The 22,849-nt window shown below is 43.8% G+C and overlaps 1 protein-coding gene across 10 annotated transcripts in view; it reads left to right on the top strand.

The window, feature by feature from the left end:
* Window positions 1-22,849, top strand: part of Wdr59 (WD repeat domain 59) — a 113,750-nt gene that overhangs the window by 38,340 nt on the left and 52,561 nt on the right. For 9 of the 10 annotated variants that reach the window (XR_008608677.2, XM_055061852.2, XM_050193379.3 and 6 more), the window contains exons 12-17: window positions 9,269-9,481; window positions 15,042-15,206; window positions 15,530-15,625; window positions 15,712-15,847; window positions 18,570-18,799; window positions 21,559-21,695. Coding sequence is in view for 9 of the 10 variants with exons in the window: in XM_055061852.2 (XP_054917827.1) it covers window positions 9,269-9,481; window positions 15,042-15,206; window positions 15,530-15,625; window positions 15,712-15,847; window positions 18,570-18,799; window positions 21,559-21,695 (977 nt within the window). In the remaining variant the exon portion in view is untranslated. The remainder of the gene's footprint in view (window positions 1-9,268; window positions 9,482-15,041; window positions 15,207-15,529; window positions 15,626-15,711; window positions 15,848-18,569; window positions 18,800-21,558; window positions 21,696-22,849) is intronic. The other variant, XM_055061853.2, reaches the window with a different exon arrangement.

Here is a 22,849-nt window from a genome sequence, read left to right as displayed (position 1 = left end):
TAGTGATATATGGCGCTCTGTTAACGGTCACTGACATAACTGCAGGCACGATAGCTCTCTTGGCGACGGTCATTAATCGGCTGGTTTCGGCAGCCAAAATGCGCTAAGTGTCCACCTTACGTGTGTGAAGTTTTAAACACTCTTTAAAACATTTCCTGCTTTCTGACCATGATAAGACAACTTCATATGCATGCTGAAAATCATTGCACCGCTTTTTGTGGCAACGTACTGCGCGTTTGCGAGCGAACTTTGGAGCTGTTCGAGCCACGGGAGTATTTTATTTTGGGGAATCGAAGGCGGTCCTACCCCCTATTTTACGTTCGTGTGTGTGTTTGTATATGCGTGTTTACATAGATACATAGAAAGTTTCGGTTGGTTGGAAGCCCACCCCCTCCGGCTGCACGAATGACTCGTTGGAGCGTAGCCTGTATTAAGAAGTGCCCTTTGCTAAGCGCCTGCGAACAATTGGCGCTTGTAGCTCGCGACCACTGGAGAAAAAGGCGGAACACCGCGCGGCATTTGGCTCCTGCGCGCGCGAGGAGTGGCTTCGCTGCAGAGCTGGATCACGGCGGCGGACCTATGCGCAACTCTGCTCCCTGCGGGAGCATATACAGGAACACTACTGCTGCGTAGCCACGCGCGCCTCGCGCGGGCCGCGACTTTGCAATTGATAGTAAGTACAGCGGGACGTAGAACTTGCGGAGGCGCCGGTCGTTTGCGCGCATGCATGAGAGAGATATTTGGGGGCTTTTGCTGTTTGAATATGTGACTTTGTCTAAGCACTACGGAGGAGTTTCTTCCTGAGCCCACTTCGCAATGCCGGCACGCCTAGGGACAAACGCCTACAACACGCGTTAAGAAACCTCCTCCGTAGTGCCTAGGCAAAGTCACATATTCAAGGAGCAAAAGCCCCCAAATTTTCTCTCTCGCGCCCGCTCTTACTCGCGCCTGCGCAAAACAACTGGCGATCCCTTAAATGAACGTCTCGTGACGGAGTCCGCGTAGTCCGCCGCGCGCCGTGTTTTTTGGCACGAGCGTTGATGCGAGACGTGTGGCACAAAGGGCACTTCGCCCGCTGCCGCCGCGCTTGCTCACGCCAGCGTTTTGACAGCGAGTGTCCGCGGTCATCGAGTGAGATGTATTCATGTTTGCCTGTGCGCGCTGACACCATGATTGTTAATTTAGGTAGTAAACGAATGTTTACAAGTTTGTACAGCCGATAAAACTACTATCCTTACTCCGTATGGTTGTCTACTAATTTGCTATCGCAATCGATGCTTCGCCTTTCGGGCGAAACTGCGATATTTTTGGTTGCGGTGAGGATATTTAGATAGCGTTTGTTGTTTCATTGCTTAATTCCGTAGAGAACAGAACCAGTGACCGTCGCATCTGTGGCGGCAGTACAGATGACTATACGTACACGCTGACTCGATATATGTGTGTTGCCCTGTGCTGAGCCATGTCGGACGATGACAACGTAGTTTCTGTAACACAGAATTTTGCGGAAGACTTCGAGAGAAATCGCTTTAACGCGTCCGAGCATTGAAAGGACACTATAGAGAAACAGTAGACCAGTTTAAACAGATAGATGAAGATTTCAAAGCTTTATTCTCTCTAACTTCGTGGTAGGAGGTCGATTATTAGGAGAGAAAATGAAGGACAAAGTTTCGTTTTTTTTTTTAATTCGTGCCTAAACCTAAGTGCCGGTCCGCCAGTGTGACGTCACGTATTTCAAACCATGTTTGTTATTGAGCCATTGTGGCTCATTGAACGTTCTTGGAACTTGCTAAGTTTATCTTTGGCTCTGTTAGAATACTGTGTGGTCCATCTTTATCGATATAACTAGGCCCTAGCAGACTTCTTTAAAATCCATGGCGACATGGCTAGCTGATGCGGAAACTTCAAGGTGGCACAGCCACCTGTTTTTCATTTTTGCGTTTTTTCTGGTTTACCAAGCCTCCTATTTCGCACTAAGAGTGGCATTTTTGTTTTTGCAGAAGCGAAATACGATAATAAAGCTAAAATTATTTTTCTCTTTGGTGTCCCTTTAATGTGCATGAACGAGGGAAGCATATGTGCTGGTTTGTACTGCCTGAAGCAATGGCAAGTGCCTGTCAGCTCAAGAGATAGCGATTTCTCTGCAGTGGAACAATGGTTTTGTGGAATAAAAAGCTACGACCAACACTGTGGAGGTCACTTCGCGAGTGCGACTACAAACTGCGTGAGACTCTCGGGCGGCGTAAAGCGGCCGCGCACGCAGGTGTCTTGAAGCGAACCCCGACGAGTGAGATTCGTTCCTTCGAGGCTCCTGCGTGCGCGGCCGCTTTACGCCGCCCGAGAGAGTCTCACGCAGTTTGTAGTCGCACTCGCAAAGTGACCTCCACAGTGTTGGTCGTAGCTTTTTATTCCACTTCAGAAAATGTGGTTCCAGATGTAGCACTCCCGGGTTTCGGCACCAGAAAATGTGGAATAAAAAGCTACGACCAACACTAGGTCACTTCGCGAGTGCGACTACAAACTGCGTGAGACTCTCTCGGGCGGCGTAAAGCGGCCGCGCACGCAGGAGCCTCGAAGGAACGAATCTCACTCGTCGGGGTTCGCTTCAAGACTGAACGTTTATTTTACAAAAGACATAGCAGTGACGAGAAAAGGAAGAGAAGAAAAATACAAAATCCAAGTTGTCCGTTGGCCACACCGACTCCTTCGTCCTTCTCGGAGGCGCCGGTCATTCGCGCCCAGCAGGCGGTCCGCCGAAAACACGGGGCACGGATCAGGTTGCGGGTCGAGGCGCCGGTCGGGACGCCAGCCCAGCGGGGCGCCCCTCGTCCGTTCGCCGGCTCCTTGGTGCGTCGCCGGGCCCCCAACCACGGTTGCAAGAAACGTGCGACGGTCACTAGCAATTCTCAACATGTTTAATCTGTCTGTTTAATCTGTATGTTTAACATGTCTAATCTCAACATGTTAAATTTTTTTTTTTTTTTCGTAGAGGTGATAGATGGCGCCACCATTCTGTTGCAGTGACATCGCTAGCTGCCTGTGTGACCATAGGGTAGGCCTCGAGATCGATAACCACTCTCAGGAAGACCGCCGAGACGACGCCCTACTAACTTTGCTGCCGAGGTGATGATAAAGTGTAGCGAAAGTCTACAACTCCATTCACTTCCCGTGCAGGAGACAAATGTGTTATAAACAGCTACCCGTTAGGCCTGTAGCAGGCCAGGTGTCGCACTGTCAGGCGATGACGTAATTTCTGTTGCATGTGGAAGTCTGTGAGTATTGCTGAACGGGCGAGTTGGTGCTTCATTTCTAGTTCAACGGGCCCTTTCCCTACTGGCGTTGAGCCGTGCTTCCGCAAGGGCTGCAGAAAATAGCGTCAACCTTTCCTTTTCCCTTCACGAACCACTTCTCTCTCTTTCCCTACCTTTCGTCGCGACCCTTATTCCATCGTTTCGCTCATCACCACCTTTGTGTGCAAAGCACGTTCACTGGGCCTCTGTGTGCGCCGCAAAATGGTTCCGCATGAAATTGGCACCCTCTTCAGTTAGCGCTCATCCTGTCACCTGTCCTTTCATACTCAAACTGAGTTGTGCTAAAACAAGACAAGTCTGCGGCAAACCTCCAGAAAAACCACTTCTGCGTTAAAAGTAAAGTGCACATCCGTGAATTAGCTACGCGTCGCGAGTCCGTATGCGTGCAGTTTCCTGGAAGGCGCGGCAGTGCAGGTCGGCCTTCGCCAGACAAGCTCGCGGACCGGCTTTTGATACTTGAGCTCCTTTTCCCCCATACTTGCGAGCTCCTGTTTCTTGAGCTCCCCTTTCCCGGCATCTGCGAGCTCTGATCAGTACACGGCCTCCGAGATCGCGCGCAATCGCGGAGGCAGCGATTCGTAGGCGCACAGCATGCTGCCCACGCGCACATGCCGATGTGTGCTTGAAATGGCTGAAAAGGTCAAAATGTAGGTGGTTAACCACAGTTACTCTGTGAAAGCCGAACGATGGGCGGTTTTCAGAATTTGCGAGGCAGGCTATCGACATCGCACTCACTGCTCAGCGTTTCTGGAGAAGGGACTTAGGGGCTGCTCAGATCGGAAAATTCTGCTTATAAATTTTCAAGCGGTTTTGGGAGTGACCGCTACAGGTGTTAACACTACCGAGGGTGAGCTTTGCGTTGCGCCATAAAAAACTAGGTCCTTAAAAATCGGTTGTCGTGCAAGCCGGCGCAGGAACCGCGTACACTAATAGAAGGTCACGTGTAATAGAAGGCCGCTTATGCATCTTCCATCTTTTTGCCGCGTGGGGCGCCAAATGTAATCTTTCGCGACATTTAGTGAATAATTAAAAATATAAATCCACGTTTAATGAGAAAAACATGACTCGTCTTAGCCAATACGATAGGCAATCATTCCATGAGGAGGGTTATCTCGATTCATGTTCTAACCTGGAGATTTCAAATTGTCTCTGTCAAAGATCAGGCTTTGCAAACTGCGCCTGCCAGCTACTGCATGCATGGGCACCTGTGGCTGTGCGCATGGTTGAAGCCACCATATCGGCCGCAGCTGCCGCATTTCGATGGTGGCAGATTGCGCTAGTTTGGGAACCGTGTGCCGACAGTTCGGTGCTCAAATGAAGTTAATCCGAATGATCCGGCCAATATCAGCGTTTCTCATAGCGCACTGATTATTGAATATCGCGTCTAGTGTGATGGAAGCGTTGCATGTATGATATACGGGCTCTCGTTCGCCAGTTACACCCCGCGCGCGCTGTATTTTGCCATGCTGCTGCTGTCTGCGCTGCCGCGATCAGCTTTCACTCGTGGCGGATGCTTCGCATGATATGGGAGCCGCATTGGCAGCGTGCCCTTGAGACTGTCTTCCTGCAGCTCGAGAAGGCTGTGAAAGCGTGAGACAAAGAGACGTTAGGCATGAAAGGAAAAACAGAATGGGAAAGGGAAACGACATGCGTAGGGCGCTCATACGGCCACGATCGTCGACTGACGGCGCGCACTTCGCACCGGGCGACGGTCGCTCACAATGCACCCTAGTTGCGGCTTTTTCACCACCGCCCATCGCCGCATTCGACTGCGCCGATCGGTAAGCTCATGCCGGTCGCGGTCTCCGAAAGTTGCCAAAAGCGCGGACGTTAAACGGCCGACAACCTGTATTGTTATGGTAGCCGTATTAAAAAAAAAAAAAAAAATTAATGCAATGGAAAGGTTACCGGATAGAGTGTCCAATCATACACTGGTAGTGCAGAAAACGCAGTGAAACATATTTTATCATAATTTTTCGAGCTGCAGCAAGGATGTAGTCATGCTCTGGAAACATGCTGGAAACAGTGACAAGTGAGCAGAATAGCGATCTTATGCTGACATTGGTGGGAAGCAGACAGCAAGTGCAACCCTAGCTGTGAGAAAGTAATATTTTGTTTATCAAGCCGAGGTTCCTGCGATTCATATTTTCTTAAGTGTTGAATTATGTGTACAATAATAGCTACTTGCTTTCATGTGGTTTCCTGTACAATCACTTTGGTCATATACAAGTGGAGGCTTTCTTTAGCCAAGCTAAGTGTTAAGATATGCCATTAGTGCTATTATTAAGGTCTATTCGTTTCAGCCAAGTTTTTCTGCACTTTCTGCCCCTATTTATGCTGCGCTGCATCTAAGTCCTCGATTAATTGTATGAGGTACAATGGTGCACCCTGCACCTCTGTCTTTGATTGCACAAGGTGCCAGGCGAGGTGCCATTGCAGTGCAGCGCACCCTTGAACCTTCCAGCAAGCGGGTGCAGCCCGGCCACGTGAGCCCGGCGCACCACAATCGGCATCGCTTGTACTTTTCCGTTTGTGGTGCCATGCACATTTTGTGAATCGAACAAACCTATTGTAGTGCTAGCACACATCTACGGCACAATGAGTCAGTAGCCTTTTTGTACCTCACCGGGAGGTCACGTCACTCGGGGTACTTCTCACTTGCGCTCGTACTAAAACAAGCGCCTTCATGCAACGAGGAATGTGATGGCTCTGCCACTCCACTCGTTGCCGCAAAGGCAGCGCCACTTGTTAGCTTTAACTTTTTTTACGTCGTAATATGCATAGAATAAAGTGCAAACGTGTAATAATATAGCTGAATTTCTAAAGTATGTGGCTCTTAGTAAGAGCTGACTTGCATAGGGTAACCTCACATGCTACATCCGAAGTACCTAGGTTTCACCGCCAGTTTGCGCCGCTTGCCGTCTCTTGTGACTTTCTGTGAAAATTTAAAAATATAATTCCTACTTAAATAGCAAGCAGCATGCTCGATTCTATCACTATAAATTATGGTCTTTTCATTTCGACCAACATATTGCAGCAAGTTCTGGGTAGTTTTAAGTCCCTTTAAAGGGCCCCTCACCAGGCCACATTTTGGTTATACGCTGGAAGTTGCGTGCCCACCAAGGTGTTTTCTGCCACAAGAATTTTTCAAATTAGTTCGTTAATAGCAGAGATAGAAATATTTAAGGTGCCGCGAACTCATGATTTCAGGAGGCAAGTGTCACCGCCAACATAGACCCTCTCTCCAGTTGCCCCATCCAGCCTCTGCAAGTGAAATTCCTTCCCTGCGTTCTCCCATACCGAAGCTGGAGGATCACGTGACAAATACGCAGGGTGTCTACCAACCGGGAATTCTCAGGGAAAATTAGCTGTAATGTTATTGAAACAGAACGAAGGTCGTGTTAATTCTGGCTCCAGTAACAGAGGAATAGCAAAGAATCGTCATTGACGCCGTGTCATTGGCACGAGGTATTGCCAGAGTAGTTAACGACCGATTTTCTAGACGCCCAATTTTTCGGACATCCCTGACAATTCGCACGGCTTCGCGGCGGCACCACGTACTCCATAGATTCAATGTACTAAGTACCCTGACTGCAGGTCTGAAATGGCATTAATCAAAGCCACCACCGCCGCCATTTTGATTATCTCGCCGCCTCGAACCGGTGCTATGGTGGCTAGAGGGGGCCACCATACCTCTAGCCACCATACCGGTGCTCTCGACCACAGATAGGGTGGCTAGAAGGCCACCCTTCTAGCCACCATACCACAGATCCGCTGGCAGCCGTAGCCACCACCGCGCAACGTTAGGCCTAGCTGCTTCTACGTTCGCTAGCTTCTTGCCATGCGGTGCCGTGTTTTTCATTGAAAGAATTCGCCGCTGTCAGCAATGGCACCGACCCCGGCTTTGTAATCCTCGCGATTGGCTTCCAAGCTCGCAAAGCACAGCGCGTTGCGTAATGCCAGTCTCCAGAAGTTAGCTTCACCTCAATACAGAAATGTTACGCGGTGAAGCATAAGCGTGGGAAGGGGCAATTGTCACGTGACACAGTATGTATTCCTTAATTATACACGCGTGCACCCCCGTCTGCTGTCACAGTAAGAGCACCGATATGCCTAATGAGTGTACTGGCAGGCCTTAAAAGCTTTTTCGGGCGTGCCTGTGGCAATTTGAGCCCTTAAGGGCAGTTAAAGACATGCATTCATTTTTTTTTTTTTGACTGCCTGATTTTTGGATGTTTTCGCAGCCCCTAGGGAGTCCGAAAAATCGGACGTTAACTGTACAACTGACCGAGAGGATGCTTGAAATGATGCATGGTGGAGGAAGGATGAGAACAAAAAGGACCAATGCACTGAGGAATTAACAAGAAAGGAAGCGTGCCGCCACATCTTTGAAGCTGCTTGAATTTAAAAAAAAAAGTGTTGGCTGACGCCTTGATGCAGGTGTCCCTCATCCAAACCAAACCAAACTCTTTAAAGCAGTGAAACCCAATACTGAGATATTGTGTACGGGCTGATAGTATGTCAGGACAGTTGAGGTTGGCTTCCCAGCTGCTGAGAGAGGATCTTAGTTGTGACAAAGTTGAGGCCTCATACCGACGAGCTTGCTGTCAGTTGATAGAAATAGCTCATATTCGAAAATATTTACTTCTGTACGCATCTCCTTTTCATGCGTATTTGAAAATGTTTGACTCGATTTAAAATGGGTTTTAACATTTTTTTCCACTGTGCATTTTACTATCACCTTCTTTCTGTTTTCTTTTTGAATAAAATAGGTATTACTCCTTACTATTAAAACTGGATTAAATCGTTTTTTGTTTCAACATGCTTACTAGAGAGTGACAGTGTCGGGCAACATGGTGTCAGCCCGTCTTGACATAAAACAAAGTTCTGGCTCATTCAGGGAATTTTGCAAAGGTCCTCAGGAAAAACCTGGAAAACTCGGGGAATTTGGAAATGTCAACTTGGTAGACACCCTGAATACGTCGCGAGCCCAGTCTTCTTTTATCTCCCTCCCTCTCCTTCTCTAGTTTTGAAATAGTGGCGAACTTCTGGTAATGGTCTTGTGCGCAAGCTGTTGCATTTGTTTCACTTCACGCAGCCAACGATTGTTCCCACTCTGCACGAGAACACCTGATCAGCGGTTTAAGTCAGTGCCACAAGCACTGAGGCAGGTACGAGAGGATGAAAGAGCATGATCGCGGCACTGGAACACTGTAGAAAAGGACAGTTTCATTCTCTGCACCCACAACTGCACAACATGGGAACAAGCAAACGAAACGGAAGTACATCTCTCTTGCTACGGTACAAAGTGAAACAAAAACATGCAGACATTCAGTTTGTATGTTTTATTATTTCTCTAAACATTAATTCGTATTTTGAAGCAATAGATTAAACAAATAACTGATGTTGCCTTGAATAGCTCTGGAAGTAACGTGTCACCGTGAGTGATGTTATAGCACTGCCATGTATGTGGGCGCCCTGTGATTGACGTGTGATTGACGTCCCCTCTACGGCTGGGAGCATAGGCCCGCGAGAAGGGCAAACGGCATTTGGTTTGAAATTCAAGCTCTTTCCACGGCATGTAGGGATGTAATACTTGGCGAACACGATCGTTAGCGTGCACTTTATGTACTGCGCTTGTCAGCTCAAGATGGCCAGACCTGCTGAGGGACCCTTTAAAAATCTGAAGTTGAAATTACCACATTTTTAAAAAATTTGGCAACCACATTACTTGATTTCGATATGTCGGAATTTGATAGTATGGGAATAAAAAGAACTTTGCATACTTAAATGGACCAACTTATTTTGCTGCTTGTCTAGAATATGTCTCACCTGTTACATACCTTAATTTAATTGTGGTCAGTGCTTCTGCCTTCCAATAAGTTGGACGGAAAATAGCGCTATTATGTGATCTCATTCCTTTTGTGTGTACGTGTTTATGTGCATGTTACTGGCACCAGTGTGGCCAAGATGTATCGGAGGACGACGCGCTTTCCCTGGCAGCATCAATGGTTGCTGAGGTGCCCACCACGCCTGTCTCTCCTGAGTTTCCGAAGTCGCTGGGGACCACCTCAAACAAAGGAGAGACTCCCTTGCCTCAGCATCCTCCACCTGACCTTGAGAGGGAGTTCTCACTCCTCAATATAAACATCCCAAAAGTTATCATCCAAGAGGTAAAGTTTATTTGCATAACTGAAGAACAAGGTGTGCAAGCAGCACTCATGTTTAGCTGATAATTTTATTTTTCTTTAGCATGGTGGCACACAGAAGCACCTGTGCTTTCAATTAAAATTTGTCTGTTTATTTAGATTGGTCTCGTTGACATTAAACATTTCTTTTTAGAATTGAAACCTATTAATTATTTGTAGATATGGCTGTGTAGATAAGGACAGTCATGAGGGAGAGGACGGTCCCGAATATTTATCAATTTCATGGAGGTTTTTCTTTATGACAAAGCAAGGTTCCTCTATAGGTTGAAAACAAGCTCATTTCTTTCAGCACACACTTTTTTTTTTCAGCATGAAAAAACTGAGACAAGGTTCAGAATGCTGTGTCTACAGTTGCAGAATGTTCAGAGTTTGAAAGAGTGAAAAAAAAAAAGAAATTTTTTATGCTTTCATACTTGTTCAGTCATACTTACACGGCTTTGTTAATGGAAATAAAATCAATAGTTTGTACAAGGTCACAACACAAACAAAAAATTGCAAACTTTGCTTTCTAACAAGAGGCTAAAAATGGGTCATTTTATGTTTACAATTTTTAATGTGTCTTTAACTGTGAGTTTCTTTCAGAATATTTTCTGTGCATACTTAGCTACAATGCAAAATGTGCAGCAAAGTGTATTTGATATCTCTTATGAGCCATTATTTTTAATTTCGGCATCAAAATTTGAAACATTGCCATACATAAAAAATGATAAGTTTTGAAGTGGGAATTTTTTTTTTAATCTCCAATTTCACTGAAATTTCCACAAGGTTATCTCCTGTCATCAGTTGCCTGTTACATATATAAAAAAAAAAAAAATATGTTGCATTATTTTGTTGTAAGTACAAAAAGAAGCAATGAACAGTGATCGGCGTGATGTGCAGTGTGCCCCGTGACCTTTCTTTTAAATCATCGTGCCGTGCAAATGTCAGATTTAACGATAGCTTCTGTTTCTTTCATTAACTAAGAAGCAACCTGCAGCTTTGCCTTTAAAGATTTCTTAATATATTTTCTTCTTTCTTGCACCGCTGCAGGTTGCTTCTTACTAAATGCATCAAGCAGCATTCATCACAAAAACATGACATGACAAGCATTAGCATGACATTGTACACGAGGTACAACAACATTTATTGCATTTTCATGACCTCCCCAACCCTCAGCCACTCCCTTTGCATACTTTAAAGCCAGATTTTATTTGCATCATGCTAGGGTATACATGAAGCAAGTAGATTATACATGATTTTGCAATATTTATTTATTTGTTTGTTTGTTGTTGATTCTGTGTTTGATAGAGCATTTTCATTGCCTTAAAGCTATACAGTGGCTATTAGGAAGGCTGATCTGGAAGGCTCCACATTATTTTTAACACCTGCTCTTATTTAACATGTACCTGAATGTAAGTACTGGACCATCTTTCCATTAATCCCCATTAGAATGTGGCTAATGTCGCAGGGAGTTGACCTTATGACATCTTGTTCAGCAGGAAAACGCTAAATCCTCTGAGCCACTGTAATTAGAGCTAGTCATGCCTTTGCATTGCTTATAAAAAATCACCTGTGTTCCTTCAGTAATTCTGCACGTTGCTTCTTAGTTTGTGGAAGAAACTAAAAACATTATTTTTCTCCTGAGAGTGGCTTGTTGGGCTAGTTAGTACATGGTTATGCTAGGAGAATGCCAGCAAACTAGAACATCGAGAAGCAGACATAGGCAAAGCGACAGGAAGGTGGCTGGACTAAGAACTTAAGTTTATTCATGAAAACAACATCCCTGGAAACTGAAATTCTTGACTTTTCGCAAATTTTCAAGTTTTGCCACCGGTATTAAAGATACCAGTGCATCAGAGATAGCAGTGCACTTTGCAGCGCATTTAGCATGTAGCAAAGTATGCACAGAAAAGATCTCAAGAGAAACTCAAGGTTAGTAGACACATTAGAAAATTGCCAAATAAGGCCCATTTTATTGCGATAGCAATTATATGGACACTCCAGGCACATTATTGCCGTCGCCATCACTGTGATGTTCCGCATAAAGTGCAACAGCAATGGAAAGCAGAGAGCAAATGCGCCGTCTTCTATCGTGCAAAAGGCCATAGGGGATAGGCAGGATGTGGGGCGGTGCAGTTCTCCAACAGCAACTGCGCATTTCATGGCCGGGCACTAGGGGAACAGACGATCGTGGCTCACTCTCGTGTGCCGTATTGACCCTTTTCACGGCGATCCTATGGCCGCTGCCATGTTTTATCACGTGGTGATGCGCCCATTGCTTGCCTCTGTTGCCTCTGTGTTTACAATGGATGTGCATGACACCGGTGCGGCTGTGCAAACTTGTTTCGACGGATATCGTAGACAGTGACTGGGTGGACAGCATGCGAAGCTTTGGCTACAACTTCAAATGACATGTAAGCACTTTCGGAGCTCATTACGCTTTGTCCAAACTGGGCGAGTAGCGTATACGGTGCTCGTAATAAAAGCGGGGCTAAAAATGTGTTACAAGCGATCTTAACATTTTGATTATCAGTTGAATCAGTATCAGTGTGTTTGGCTCTTCTTTTCTTATTTAGCAAATAATTTCAATCAGCGGTTTGTCACCTTTCTGACTCAGCAAAATTGCCCGGGTGGTCACTATCTCATTTTTTTATTTTCTGCCTGATCGCTCGTGGGTGTGCTCAGTTGCAATACATTTGTTCTTGCTGGGCACAAGGCTTGTAACATAGATGTTCTGTACGTTGTAATAACTTGTAGCAAATACACATTATTGCTAGTCACTCGCTTACTGTGTTGACCGTTACGAAACGTTCAGCTTCAAACATTAGTGTGCTGTCGGTGTAGTCACTGTCACCCATGTTTTGGCGCATATTGATTGAAGTGTGTGCCTGTTAACTTATTATTAATATGTTAACGATAGAGTGGGCGGAAGTTTTCATGTGAGTTGGGGTGGATGTGTCTAGATAACGTACGAGAAACTTACTATATGCCAAGAAGGAGCACTACTCCCTTTGTCACTGTATGACGAGCGGTACTCAATCATGCAGATGTTCCGTGCTTGAAGTCCTTCCCTTGGAGGTTAGTCCTATGTACAATGCTGGTGGATGAGTTAAATTTTTAATTCTCGATGGAAGCCGTGCATCGCGAAGAGCCGGCAGCACAGGCAATCTTTATGTAGCAGCGGCTCGTGAACTTGGAGACAGATTCGTTCCACTCCTTAATATGCTAGTCACAATTCTTGCAGCCAACTACTGCACATGTCTTCACTCCACCACTCCATATTCTGCAGCATGAATGGAGCACAGTGCGTTAGCGAAAACCCAGTTTCATTTCGACAGCTGATCGCACAGAAGCAGGGCAGAAGAGGTATGGTTTCATATTCATGCGCTTTCGCTGAGACGTGTGGCGCGCTGCCAAAAGTGCCATCTCATTTCTCTTGAGTAAACTGCTTCACAAAAAGGGTCAATATGGAGGAAAGCGGGAAGGCAGCGCTGGAGAGAGGGGGGTGGCTTCGATTCTGCCAACAAGTGCGTACTTTTCACGGCTGCGCGCGCCATATATTGAAAGGGATCTGCAGACGGCTCATACCTTTGTGCGCGCTGTGTTCTTGCCGCTCTTGCGTTGAAGCGATAGACTGAACAAAGGTCACTTCGCTCACTGCTGCTGCCGCACTTGCTCACACCAGCATTTTGACAGCGAGTGTCCACGCTCATCGAGTGTGATGTGTTCATGTTTGCCTGTGCGCACTGACACCATGCTGGTTAATTCAGTTAGTGAGTGAGTGTTTACAAGTGTATATGGCCGATAAAACTACTATCTTTACTGCGTATAGCTGTCCACTAATTTGCTATCGCAATCAATGTTTCGCCTTTCGGGCAATACTGCAACTTTTTTTAGCCTCTTATTTAATAGTGAAATTTGTCTTTTTTTATTTGTGTTGTGATATTGTGCAAATAATTGAATTTGTTCTGGTATTTCCATTAGCAAGGTCCTGTAGCTGTGGCAGAAAAAGTATCAAAGCATATAAAATTTTAATTTTCTTGCACTCTCTCAAAGTCAAACATCGCACAACTGAATAAGCAGCTTTTTACACCTTATCTCAGTCAGATCTTTTTATGTTGAAGAAAAGGTGTGTGCTGAAAAAATAAGTTTGCTTCTGATGAATTGGGGGATTTTTCTTGAAATAAAAAAATAGTTGGCTCCCCTGTCACTGTTCTTGTCTGAGCACACACATATAAGCCAACAAAGAAAGATTCTCTTATAATAAGCTTTAACTGCTCTTATTTGCTAGTCTTCAGGCACTCTGAGCATATTCGTGGATTATTTGATAGAAGTGTCATGTATGTTAAGATAAACAATACTTCATTTGTTGTATCAGAAAATAAATAGAGATACACTCTTACTGATATCGTAAGGTAGTATCTAAGATACGTGCATCTTTGCTACTGCCAAGCCCTGGCATGCATGTGTGTGTGTTTCTTTGCATTTGCATCTTTAAGCTTTATTTCTTTTCTTCTTTTTTATTATTCTCTGAAATGGATGCACTGACGGAACATGCCATCTTTACGTTTTCATCAAACTTCTAATCAGTTTTTGCAGAAGGCAGTGATTGTTTATTACTAGAGTTCATCATTCTTTATTTAACCTCAAAAAGGCCGAAAATGGACGGTGAAAAGGTAAATTTACCAGAGAGCTAAGACGATGATTGGCACACAGCTGCGCTCCAATGCAAGAAGCCATGGCGAGGTCAAAGTCATCGGTCAGCCTGCCACTCAAGCAGTCCTTACTTTCTTTCTTATTTTTGTCTATTTTGGCTGCTGCTGCAATGAAAATGAGCAGTGGGGAAGGGGTTGGTTTACACAGAGGGTCAGAGGAGCCTTGACCCAGTTCCTTGCAGTCTTTGCACTGCAGCCATTGTAGTGGATGTACTGGGAAATTTCGTTGATCGTAATGAAGGTCATATCTGCTTAACTTCTTTTTCTGCATTATTTGTTGGAGCTCTATGCGCACATTATGTCACAAATAAACTCCAGACTCACCGTATGGCATTGTGTCCTTGCTAGACTGCTTCTTGAAAACTTTGTTATTCTATGTATTGGGTGCAACTACTCTGTTAAAGAGCAGGATCCACAGTTGGACAGCACATTTCAGCATCAACAATATTAGTGAATCAATTATTCACCGAAAACAGCCAGTGAAACTTCATCTGTAAAAATATATTCACCGTAAAAAACAAACAAAATTTAGGGTGAAAGTAGCAATAGAAAAAGTACGCTGAATTTATGAAAAATAAAAGCCAGAAACACTATTTATAACTGACTGTTCTATTGCTCAAGGGGACCTATAAATTCGGTGTGTTTTACTACCATAACTGCTTTGGCAGAAATATGTTTTCTTGTTGGCAACGTGCTGTTGTCACTCAGGGAACACTGTATGTTCACTTACAATCATCATGTGCCAAGTTGACTATGATCTATTCACTCATTGCTGCAGCAGTTCTTCATTTAAGTTTGTTCCTAACTGTCTTTCTTTCTTTTCTTTACAGCTTGATGCAGAGAAAAGAGTCTGCTGTGTTGCAATAACTGTTGGAATGCATGTACTGAAACTAAAGCTTCACTTTCCACAGCGTTATCCTTACAATGCCAGCCCAACTTTCCAGTTTCTCAAAGGAACAACAGTGGACAGCAACATTGAAAACAGATTAGCAAAGGTTTGTTTATTGTTCAAACTTTTGCTAGTTGGAACAAACATTTTGATTGCTTTCAGAATCACAAATATTCATTTGCACGCATATATGATAGTCTCTGTGTTATTTTCTCCTTGACTTGGTCAGTGACCACAATTTCTTCATCATCATGTTACCTGACCAGACGAACTTTCGTTGAACTCGTGACTATATATGATAGTACTTTAATTTATTAGTATAAGGCCCACAGTATATAACATACTTTGAATTGATGGATAAAGTACAAAAACAGTAGTGCACTACTGCAGCCTTAAGTTAAAAAGTACTTTTTTACCTTCTGCTTCTAGGTTCTTAGAGGGACATCTGAGCAGCATGTTAAAAGAAATCGCAACTGTTTAGAACCTTGCCTGCGACAACTAGTAGCAACGCTTGAAAGTTGTGTGGTAAGTATATGGCACTTGACCTTCACATTTGCAAGGTTGCATGACTCACAGCAAAATTGTACAATAAACATTGTGCTTTCTTGTAGGAATCGGCTGAAGTTGAGGACTCGGACAGTGGTTATCTCGCAGAACGCCTCAAGCATCCTTACGCTGTTTATGGCTCCTTTCAAGATTCTAGCGTGCCATTTCCGAGGACATCAGGAGCAAGGTTTTGTGGCGCAGGTAGTAGTGTGATATTTATTTGACAGCCTACATAGGCGCTCCTAGAGAGAGACATTCATTAAGGTAGAAAAGCTGGGAGGTCAGCCTGAATTGCAGTTATGACCTGCTAAGATGATGCTTTGGACTGCAGGGTTTTAATTATTAAAGGAAAGTAATATTGTGATGTATCAAGTAGAGAATTACTTTTGGGACACAAAACCATGTAATACTAAGAGTTTGGCAAATAGGCATGTTCAGAGATGCATTGCAATGAGGATACTGCTGCAGCATCATACGAGGGTCGTTTGATAAGTGTGGTAAAAAGCAGTTAAAGATAGCATGTTTGCAGAAAACAATATTTTATTTTCCAACATAGTTCCCTTCCAGCTCCACACACTTCTTCCAGCAGTGGCCCAATTTATTTATCCCCTCAGAAAAAAAAAGATGGCTCGAGGCCCTTGAAGTAGTGATTTACCACTGAAATAACCTCTTCATCTGAAGAAAATTTCTTTCCGTCCAGCCACTTCTTCAAGTTTGGAAAGAGGAAAAAGTCGCATGGGACCAAGTAGGAAGAATGGGGTGGATGAGGCACAACCTCGAAGCGGAACTCGTGCAATTTGGCCATTGCAACAAGCGATCTGTGGGGCGGAGCATTGTCTTGGTGAAAGAAGAGTTTCTTCCGTGCTAACCCAGGTTGTTTAGTGTGCAATTCTTTCTTCAGTTGATCTAGGAGTGTTGCATAATATGGTCCTGTTATCATTCTGCTATTTTGTAAGTAGTCTACAAAGATTATTCCTCGTGAATCCCAAAAGACAGTCTCCATCACCTTTCCGGCTGAACAAACAGTCTTTGCCTTTTTTGGAGCACTTTCATCAGGCCCAGTCCATTGCTTTGACTGCTGTTTAGACTCTGGAGTGTAATGATGTATCCACGTCTCGTCAACTGTCACAAATCGACACCAAAAGTCCTGCGGATCGCGATCATGCATCGATAAACACTGCTTTGTCATGCACCTTTGCTCAATCGTCAGCAGTCGCGGCACCCAACGTGCACGGACCTTATTCATCTGCAATTTCTCATGAATATTGTGAACTCTCTCTGCCGAGATGCCTACAATTTCAGCTATCTCACATACCTTCACTTGGCAGTCTTCCATGACAATTCCCTGAATTTTCAGTACCATTTCTGGCGTGGTGACCTCTATTGGACACCCAGGACGCGCTTAATCTTGAGTCGAAGTTCGGCCACATTTGAATTCATTTATCCAGTAGTGAATGGTCTTCAGCGATGGTGCAGAGCCTCCATGAACTTCACTCAGTTCTGCTTTAATTCAGGCAGCCGTCTAGTGTTTTAAATAAAAATGTTTGATCACTGCTCAAAATTCAGCTTCTTCCATTTTGGTGGGAATCACCACACAGCTCAGTGCCAATGGCTGTTAGAAGCTTACTAACTGTTGGTACCAGCGTAAACAAGTTTTGCTGTCATATGAAGGGTGCTTCATGCGTGCCACCTAAAAGAAAACAGAATGGTAGCACCATCTCTTGTATTTTTACCATACTTACCAAACGACCCTCATAGAATGCCTCTGCTTGGACTCCGTCCTTCATGTTTACATGTGAATAAGTGCACAGGTGAGCTTTTCACCATTGAATATATGAAGCCTGTCCCAAAAGTTTGTGCAGTAAGTTTTAAAAAATTTATTGCACAATCTTTCAGGTGCATCAATGTGGTCACATTAAAAATTAAAAATATATACTCTGCATTAGACGCAGTGCACTGGTTCCACTTCTTCCATTGCTGGAAGCACCCTTGGAATTCCTCTTTTGTTAAGCGCTTCAACAACAGCAATGTTCTTTCCTTTTGAATTGTCACATCCTTGAAATGTAGCTCCCAGAACACCACTTCGCATTTGGGGAGCAAATAGAAAAGTTGCAGGGGGGTAAATCCAGCGAGTAGGTAGGGCGTTCCAGCACAGTTATGGAATTGCATGCCAGAAACTCGCTATCAAAGCAAAGAGCACAGTGGCATTATCGTGGTACAGAGAACCCAGTGCCCCTTTTTTGACAAATTTGCTTTCACTTTATTTCAAGGCCATTTATGATTGCTCACTTTCATGTTATCATCTCTAAAACTGCACTTTAGGTTGCTGGCTTATGCATATCATTGAGCTACATTCTTAGGTAGGTGCGTGTGTGCATGCACTTGAGCATGTTTCATGCATGAAATTGCTAAAGTGTGAATGATTGAACCTAGCAAATAAATTGACTGCAAAAGTATAATAAGTGTTGCATGCTGAAATTGTTTATTAAACAGTTGCACTGCTCTACATAGCATTGCTCATTTGTTGTAGTGATCAGATAGCTTTTGTTTGTGTTAACATCCTTTTATTCTTACACTATAACATTTGCTTTGTATCTTTCAGCATATAGGTCATTTTTTCACCTTCATATCCTGTGTCTAGCTGGATCTCTGACTAATCTATCATTCTTTTCTGTCCATGATGATCCAACATGCTGTTTGTCCTATTACACACTCTGTACACGCCTCCAGTAGGAATAGCCTGTTCAATTGCATGCTGGAACGGACGGTCTTATGGCTTAGTTGGTAAAGCATCTTCACCTACAATCTTCACCTACAAGTTAATTTTTAAATGAAAAAAAAAAAAAAAATCTGCATTTTCTTTGTAACCTCAGCAATACATGCCTTGCTGCATTATACTCGACTGGCACTACTTCTTTGTCAGACTTCCTTGTATGCTTCACACGGCCATCCCATCTGCAAAAGATGAATGCCCCTACGGAGGTGACACCACGTTCACTGAGTGCATTGGGTGCCTACCTGGCGTCGCAGCACAAGGCTAGCCGGCCCCCTTCCACTTCGTCTCTAGTAAGCCTCTACGCTCCACATAGTCCAGGTACGACAACTGCACAACCACAGGATGTCTCCATTTCATCCTTCTATTACAAGGAAAGGGTAAGCTTTCCCATTGCTGCATGCATATTTCCATGGTACAATCTATGGGTGCTGCCATGTTTAAGACTGCTGGTTGCACTGAAATAATCTGAAAGGACCAAATGTTTGATGCTCCTACTCAAAGATGCCTCAGTCCAAAAAGCAGATACCTTGGGCACCATGAAAAGGTCTATGCTCTATATCATTGCTAAAGTGAAATATAAGGAACAGTATCACGGTTTTGTGAGGTTGCCTACTTGCAGATCCTGTTTGACACTGTTCATCCCTGGTAGCGACATCTCACTTTGGCTAAATTCGTTATAAATAAGTATAATATATACTATAGAAGCAACCTTGGCAAAGCTACAGGGCTGGTAATTGTCTAATTTTTGTATTAACAGCTTTTAAATAGCACCTAAGCAGACAATGTGCGCACATGGCAGCATAGAGTTTCCTTCTAAAATTACTGGAGGGAATTCTGGCACTGTGATCATTCAGCTGCCACGGTAGTGGTGGTTACTGATTGATTTGTCTGATCTTTGTGCTTGTGGCTTTATACATTGTAGTGGGCTTATTTACCACGCTTCATCTGCCTTTGTTTGCCTGAATTTCAAAGCAATCCTCCTTTTTTATCTAAATTCAGAAGGCAATGAGAGACTGTGCACAGGCAGAATAATTGTAAATTGTTATATTTATAAGGTAATGTTTTGTTGAAAGTGATTAACTTGCAAAGTTATTAAGCTGCTTCAAGCTAGAAGGACAAAGCTTTGGCAACTTCATGTACTGCCCATCATTCCCATGCTGGCGATACCGCCATGCTTGCAGCTTTCATAGCCACTATTGTGCCAGAGTACTCTCTAGTAAGTCTTGTAGGAAGTTCTATGCCTGCCAGTCAGCAGATATGATACATATCCAGATCATGGCCTCTTGAAATATTTAATGCGCTGCGAGTGTTGCCCAATCTCGGGGGGTCATGCCGAGGAGTCGCACTGGTTATCAACATTACGGTTTCCAAGTCACTTGTGGTGAGCGGTAGTGGCAGCATTTTTTCTATTTCTGGCATCAAAAATGTCAATATTGTGAGCTTTTCGAGACATTCACTTGTATTTCACACACAATTAAACCTCAATATAATGAAGTCGGTAAAATTGGCAATTTGCTTTGTTACATCGAAATTTCGTTACATTTAAATTTGGTCTTTTATGCAAATAAGTACAGTCACCAATGGATTTTTCTTACATGGAAGGGGCCGCAATATTTTTCCAAATTATTGGGCAACCGGAAAAGGAAATTTGAATTAGAAAAATCATCATTTTGTTGAATTTGAGAGTCGGCAAAGAAAGATACGGTTTCATGCTGTGTTGATGATTCCACATCAGTGGTACAAAGTGAATCCAGCCACGTTTTCAAGTCCTCTCCGTCCCTGCTGCTGATTGTGTCACCTGCTGGAGCGGTTGATGCTATCATGAAAGCGCCGCCGGCAGCGGGGAGCGAATGTTACGTCTGCCTTTTGCTTCAATGTGTCTCCGAAACTTGAGATTGTGCAACCTCCAGTACTAAACAGGCGGGAAGACAGCGCACAATGCCATGCCATCTCAGCTCACCCAGTCTTTGCACACACCGCAGATTACCTCTAAGGCAGGGCACGCGGGCTGCGTATGCACTCAGCTGCGCTGACAGCCATGTGAAGCCACGGCCGAGCTAGTAAAGGAGACACAGGGCAACCTTGCACATGCAGGCTACACTATATCCATGCTGTTTGAAACTAGGCTTTCTACACAGTCCAAAATTTCGTTGCAGTTCGCATTTACAATTCGCATTTACGAGTTCGCAAGTGGCGTAATGCTTGCATGAGCTTCTAAAGCCCAAATGTGTGCAAATAATTCGCTGGATAACTACAGCAGCCTCATGCTCTTAGACTTGGCTGTGGTATAAGGTACGCTTGGCTGGATTAAAAATGTAATATTGCATTCTCGAGGCGAGCACTGCAATAAGACTTCCTACAAAGAATATTCGTCTTTCTTCCCTTCGTAAAAATAGACTACCAACTCACTCAACAAACCATCCTTCTGAACTGAGAGTATCACTGAAATGAAATGAATGTTTTATGTGTTTCAGCAGCCATATAAAGTTCAGTTTTATCTGGATGCATGCCTCATATACTGGGGCAAAGAATGCAACCACTTATGTTAATAGCGGCGCTCTGTGGTAATAAAGCGTATTCCCCATGTGGCAACAGCTTTTTGTGCATGTTTTGAGTGTCATTGTATAGTGAAGCCTAGTTGAAATTCCTTTTAAATTGTTCGCCACATAATTTTACCAGTGCTTCTTGTCTTGTCACAGTCTAATTATTGGAGGTTGACTGCATTTTTTTTAAAACTATGTGATGCACCATAACTATTGCTGTAAAGATGTGATTGCTGGTGCAGTTTTTTATTTAGAATTTCAAATTGTTTTACCGAAAATTTTAATATCTTGCTTATCTCAAAATGCTGCTTACCTGGAATTTTTTTTCCAAGTTTTGCGACTTAAGGTTGATAGGAGTTTAGGTTATGTAAAAAGTTCAGCTTTACAATGATATCATTCCACCAATGCTGCAAAATCCATAGGTGAGTGTTTGAAGCCAACAGCATTATCTTGGCATGCCAACTGAAACAATGCATTTTTAAATTTCTACGTAAAGGTAACAACATTTATTTCTGTTGGTTAATCAGTCCAGATCGAAAAAGAAAAAGTGTGTGTAAAATGGCCAGACCGCAGTGTTCCCCATATCCTTGCAGAAAGGAAAGGGAAGAACTCAAAGGAGGACTGCCCGCCAAACATCTTCACAGCAGCACCCTGTGCCAAGTGCAGCCGTGCTCATATACAACATGTCGGGCATTATGCCAATCAACCAGTTTCTGGCACAGAACTACATGTAAGCCTTTGTTGTATTAATATTTTTTTCTTCCCTTGACTCTACACAAGAAACAGTGCACAGCCTTAGTGCAGCTGTGGTAGTTTAGTTTGGGAACGCTTCAGCTTCAGTGCTTTAATTTATAAACAAGATATGGCAATAATGAGCCATTTAATTCACGAATCACTACCTTGGTTGGTCTGAATTTGTTGGATTAAAAAAAGGCAATAATTTATCAGAGCAGAATTCCCAGTTTGTACATATTGAAATCTTTCAGTATAGTGAAAATTGCAAAGTTTAAAAAAATTCAGCCGAACCCATCTCACGATCATTGTCAACAGTAATGCATTTAGCATTGAATCAATATAGCAGTACAATATATTGCCACCACCAAAATGAGTTATGTATAAGGTGTTTACTGCGCCTAGACTCCTCTTTTCTGCTTCCCTAAGAATGCTCAGTGCCATCTAGTGCCTCCACCTGATGCCTGCATGTGACGTCCAAAATGCATGGCATGCCGGTGCATGGCAAACACTTATAAATGTGTTTTGCGGCAACCGGGCTCTTTCCTCATGCTTCTCTCTAGACACGCTGCGTCATGCATCTAGTGGCACTGCCAGGAAGTCTGTGAGTGGCATCCGATACAAGAAGCGTGGTGCATCGGTGCTTGCGAGCGCTGAAAATTGTTCCCTCGCTTGCCGCACGTCGAGTGGCACATACTCAGTGACCCAAGTTGGCGAGAGGCTCCTTGAACAGCGGCACATACCCAGTGCATTCGTGGCGCAGCCTACTAAGGCGTCAGCTTCCTGTCCTTGAAGAGCCCTTCTAACATGGGTTCAATGCTGCTCAGCATCGTTTATTTATTTATTTATTCAGTTACCTCACAGGTTCCTGAAGGAGTATTATGTGAGAGGAGGATACAAGGGAATTAGCAAAAAGAAAAAAAGGGAGTACAAAGAAATTATAGAATGTTAGTGGGTCAAGATGGAAGGACGAGTCTCTAACAAATATAAATATAGTGCATTAAAGGAAACAAAAAGGCTGTATGAAATAGCAAAAAGGAGTACAAAGATATTATACAAATGTTAGTGGATGAAGATGAAAGAACAAGTTTCTAACAAATTTAATTAATACAATAAATGAAGCAAGAGAGACTGTAACAACTTCTCTAGAGA

The sequence above is a fragment of the Dermacentor andersoni genome, chromosome 1, assembly GCF_023375885.2.
Source record: "Dermacentor andersoni chromosome 1, qqDerAnde1_hic_scaffold, whole genome shotgun sequence".
Lineage (NCBI taxonomy): Eukaryota > Metazoa > Arthropoda > Arachnida > Ixodida > Ixodidae > Dermacentor > Dermacentor andersoni.
Note: the sequence above shows the minus strand (reverse complement) of the source record. Positions and strands in the feature narration are given on the sequence as shown.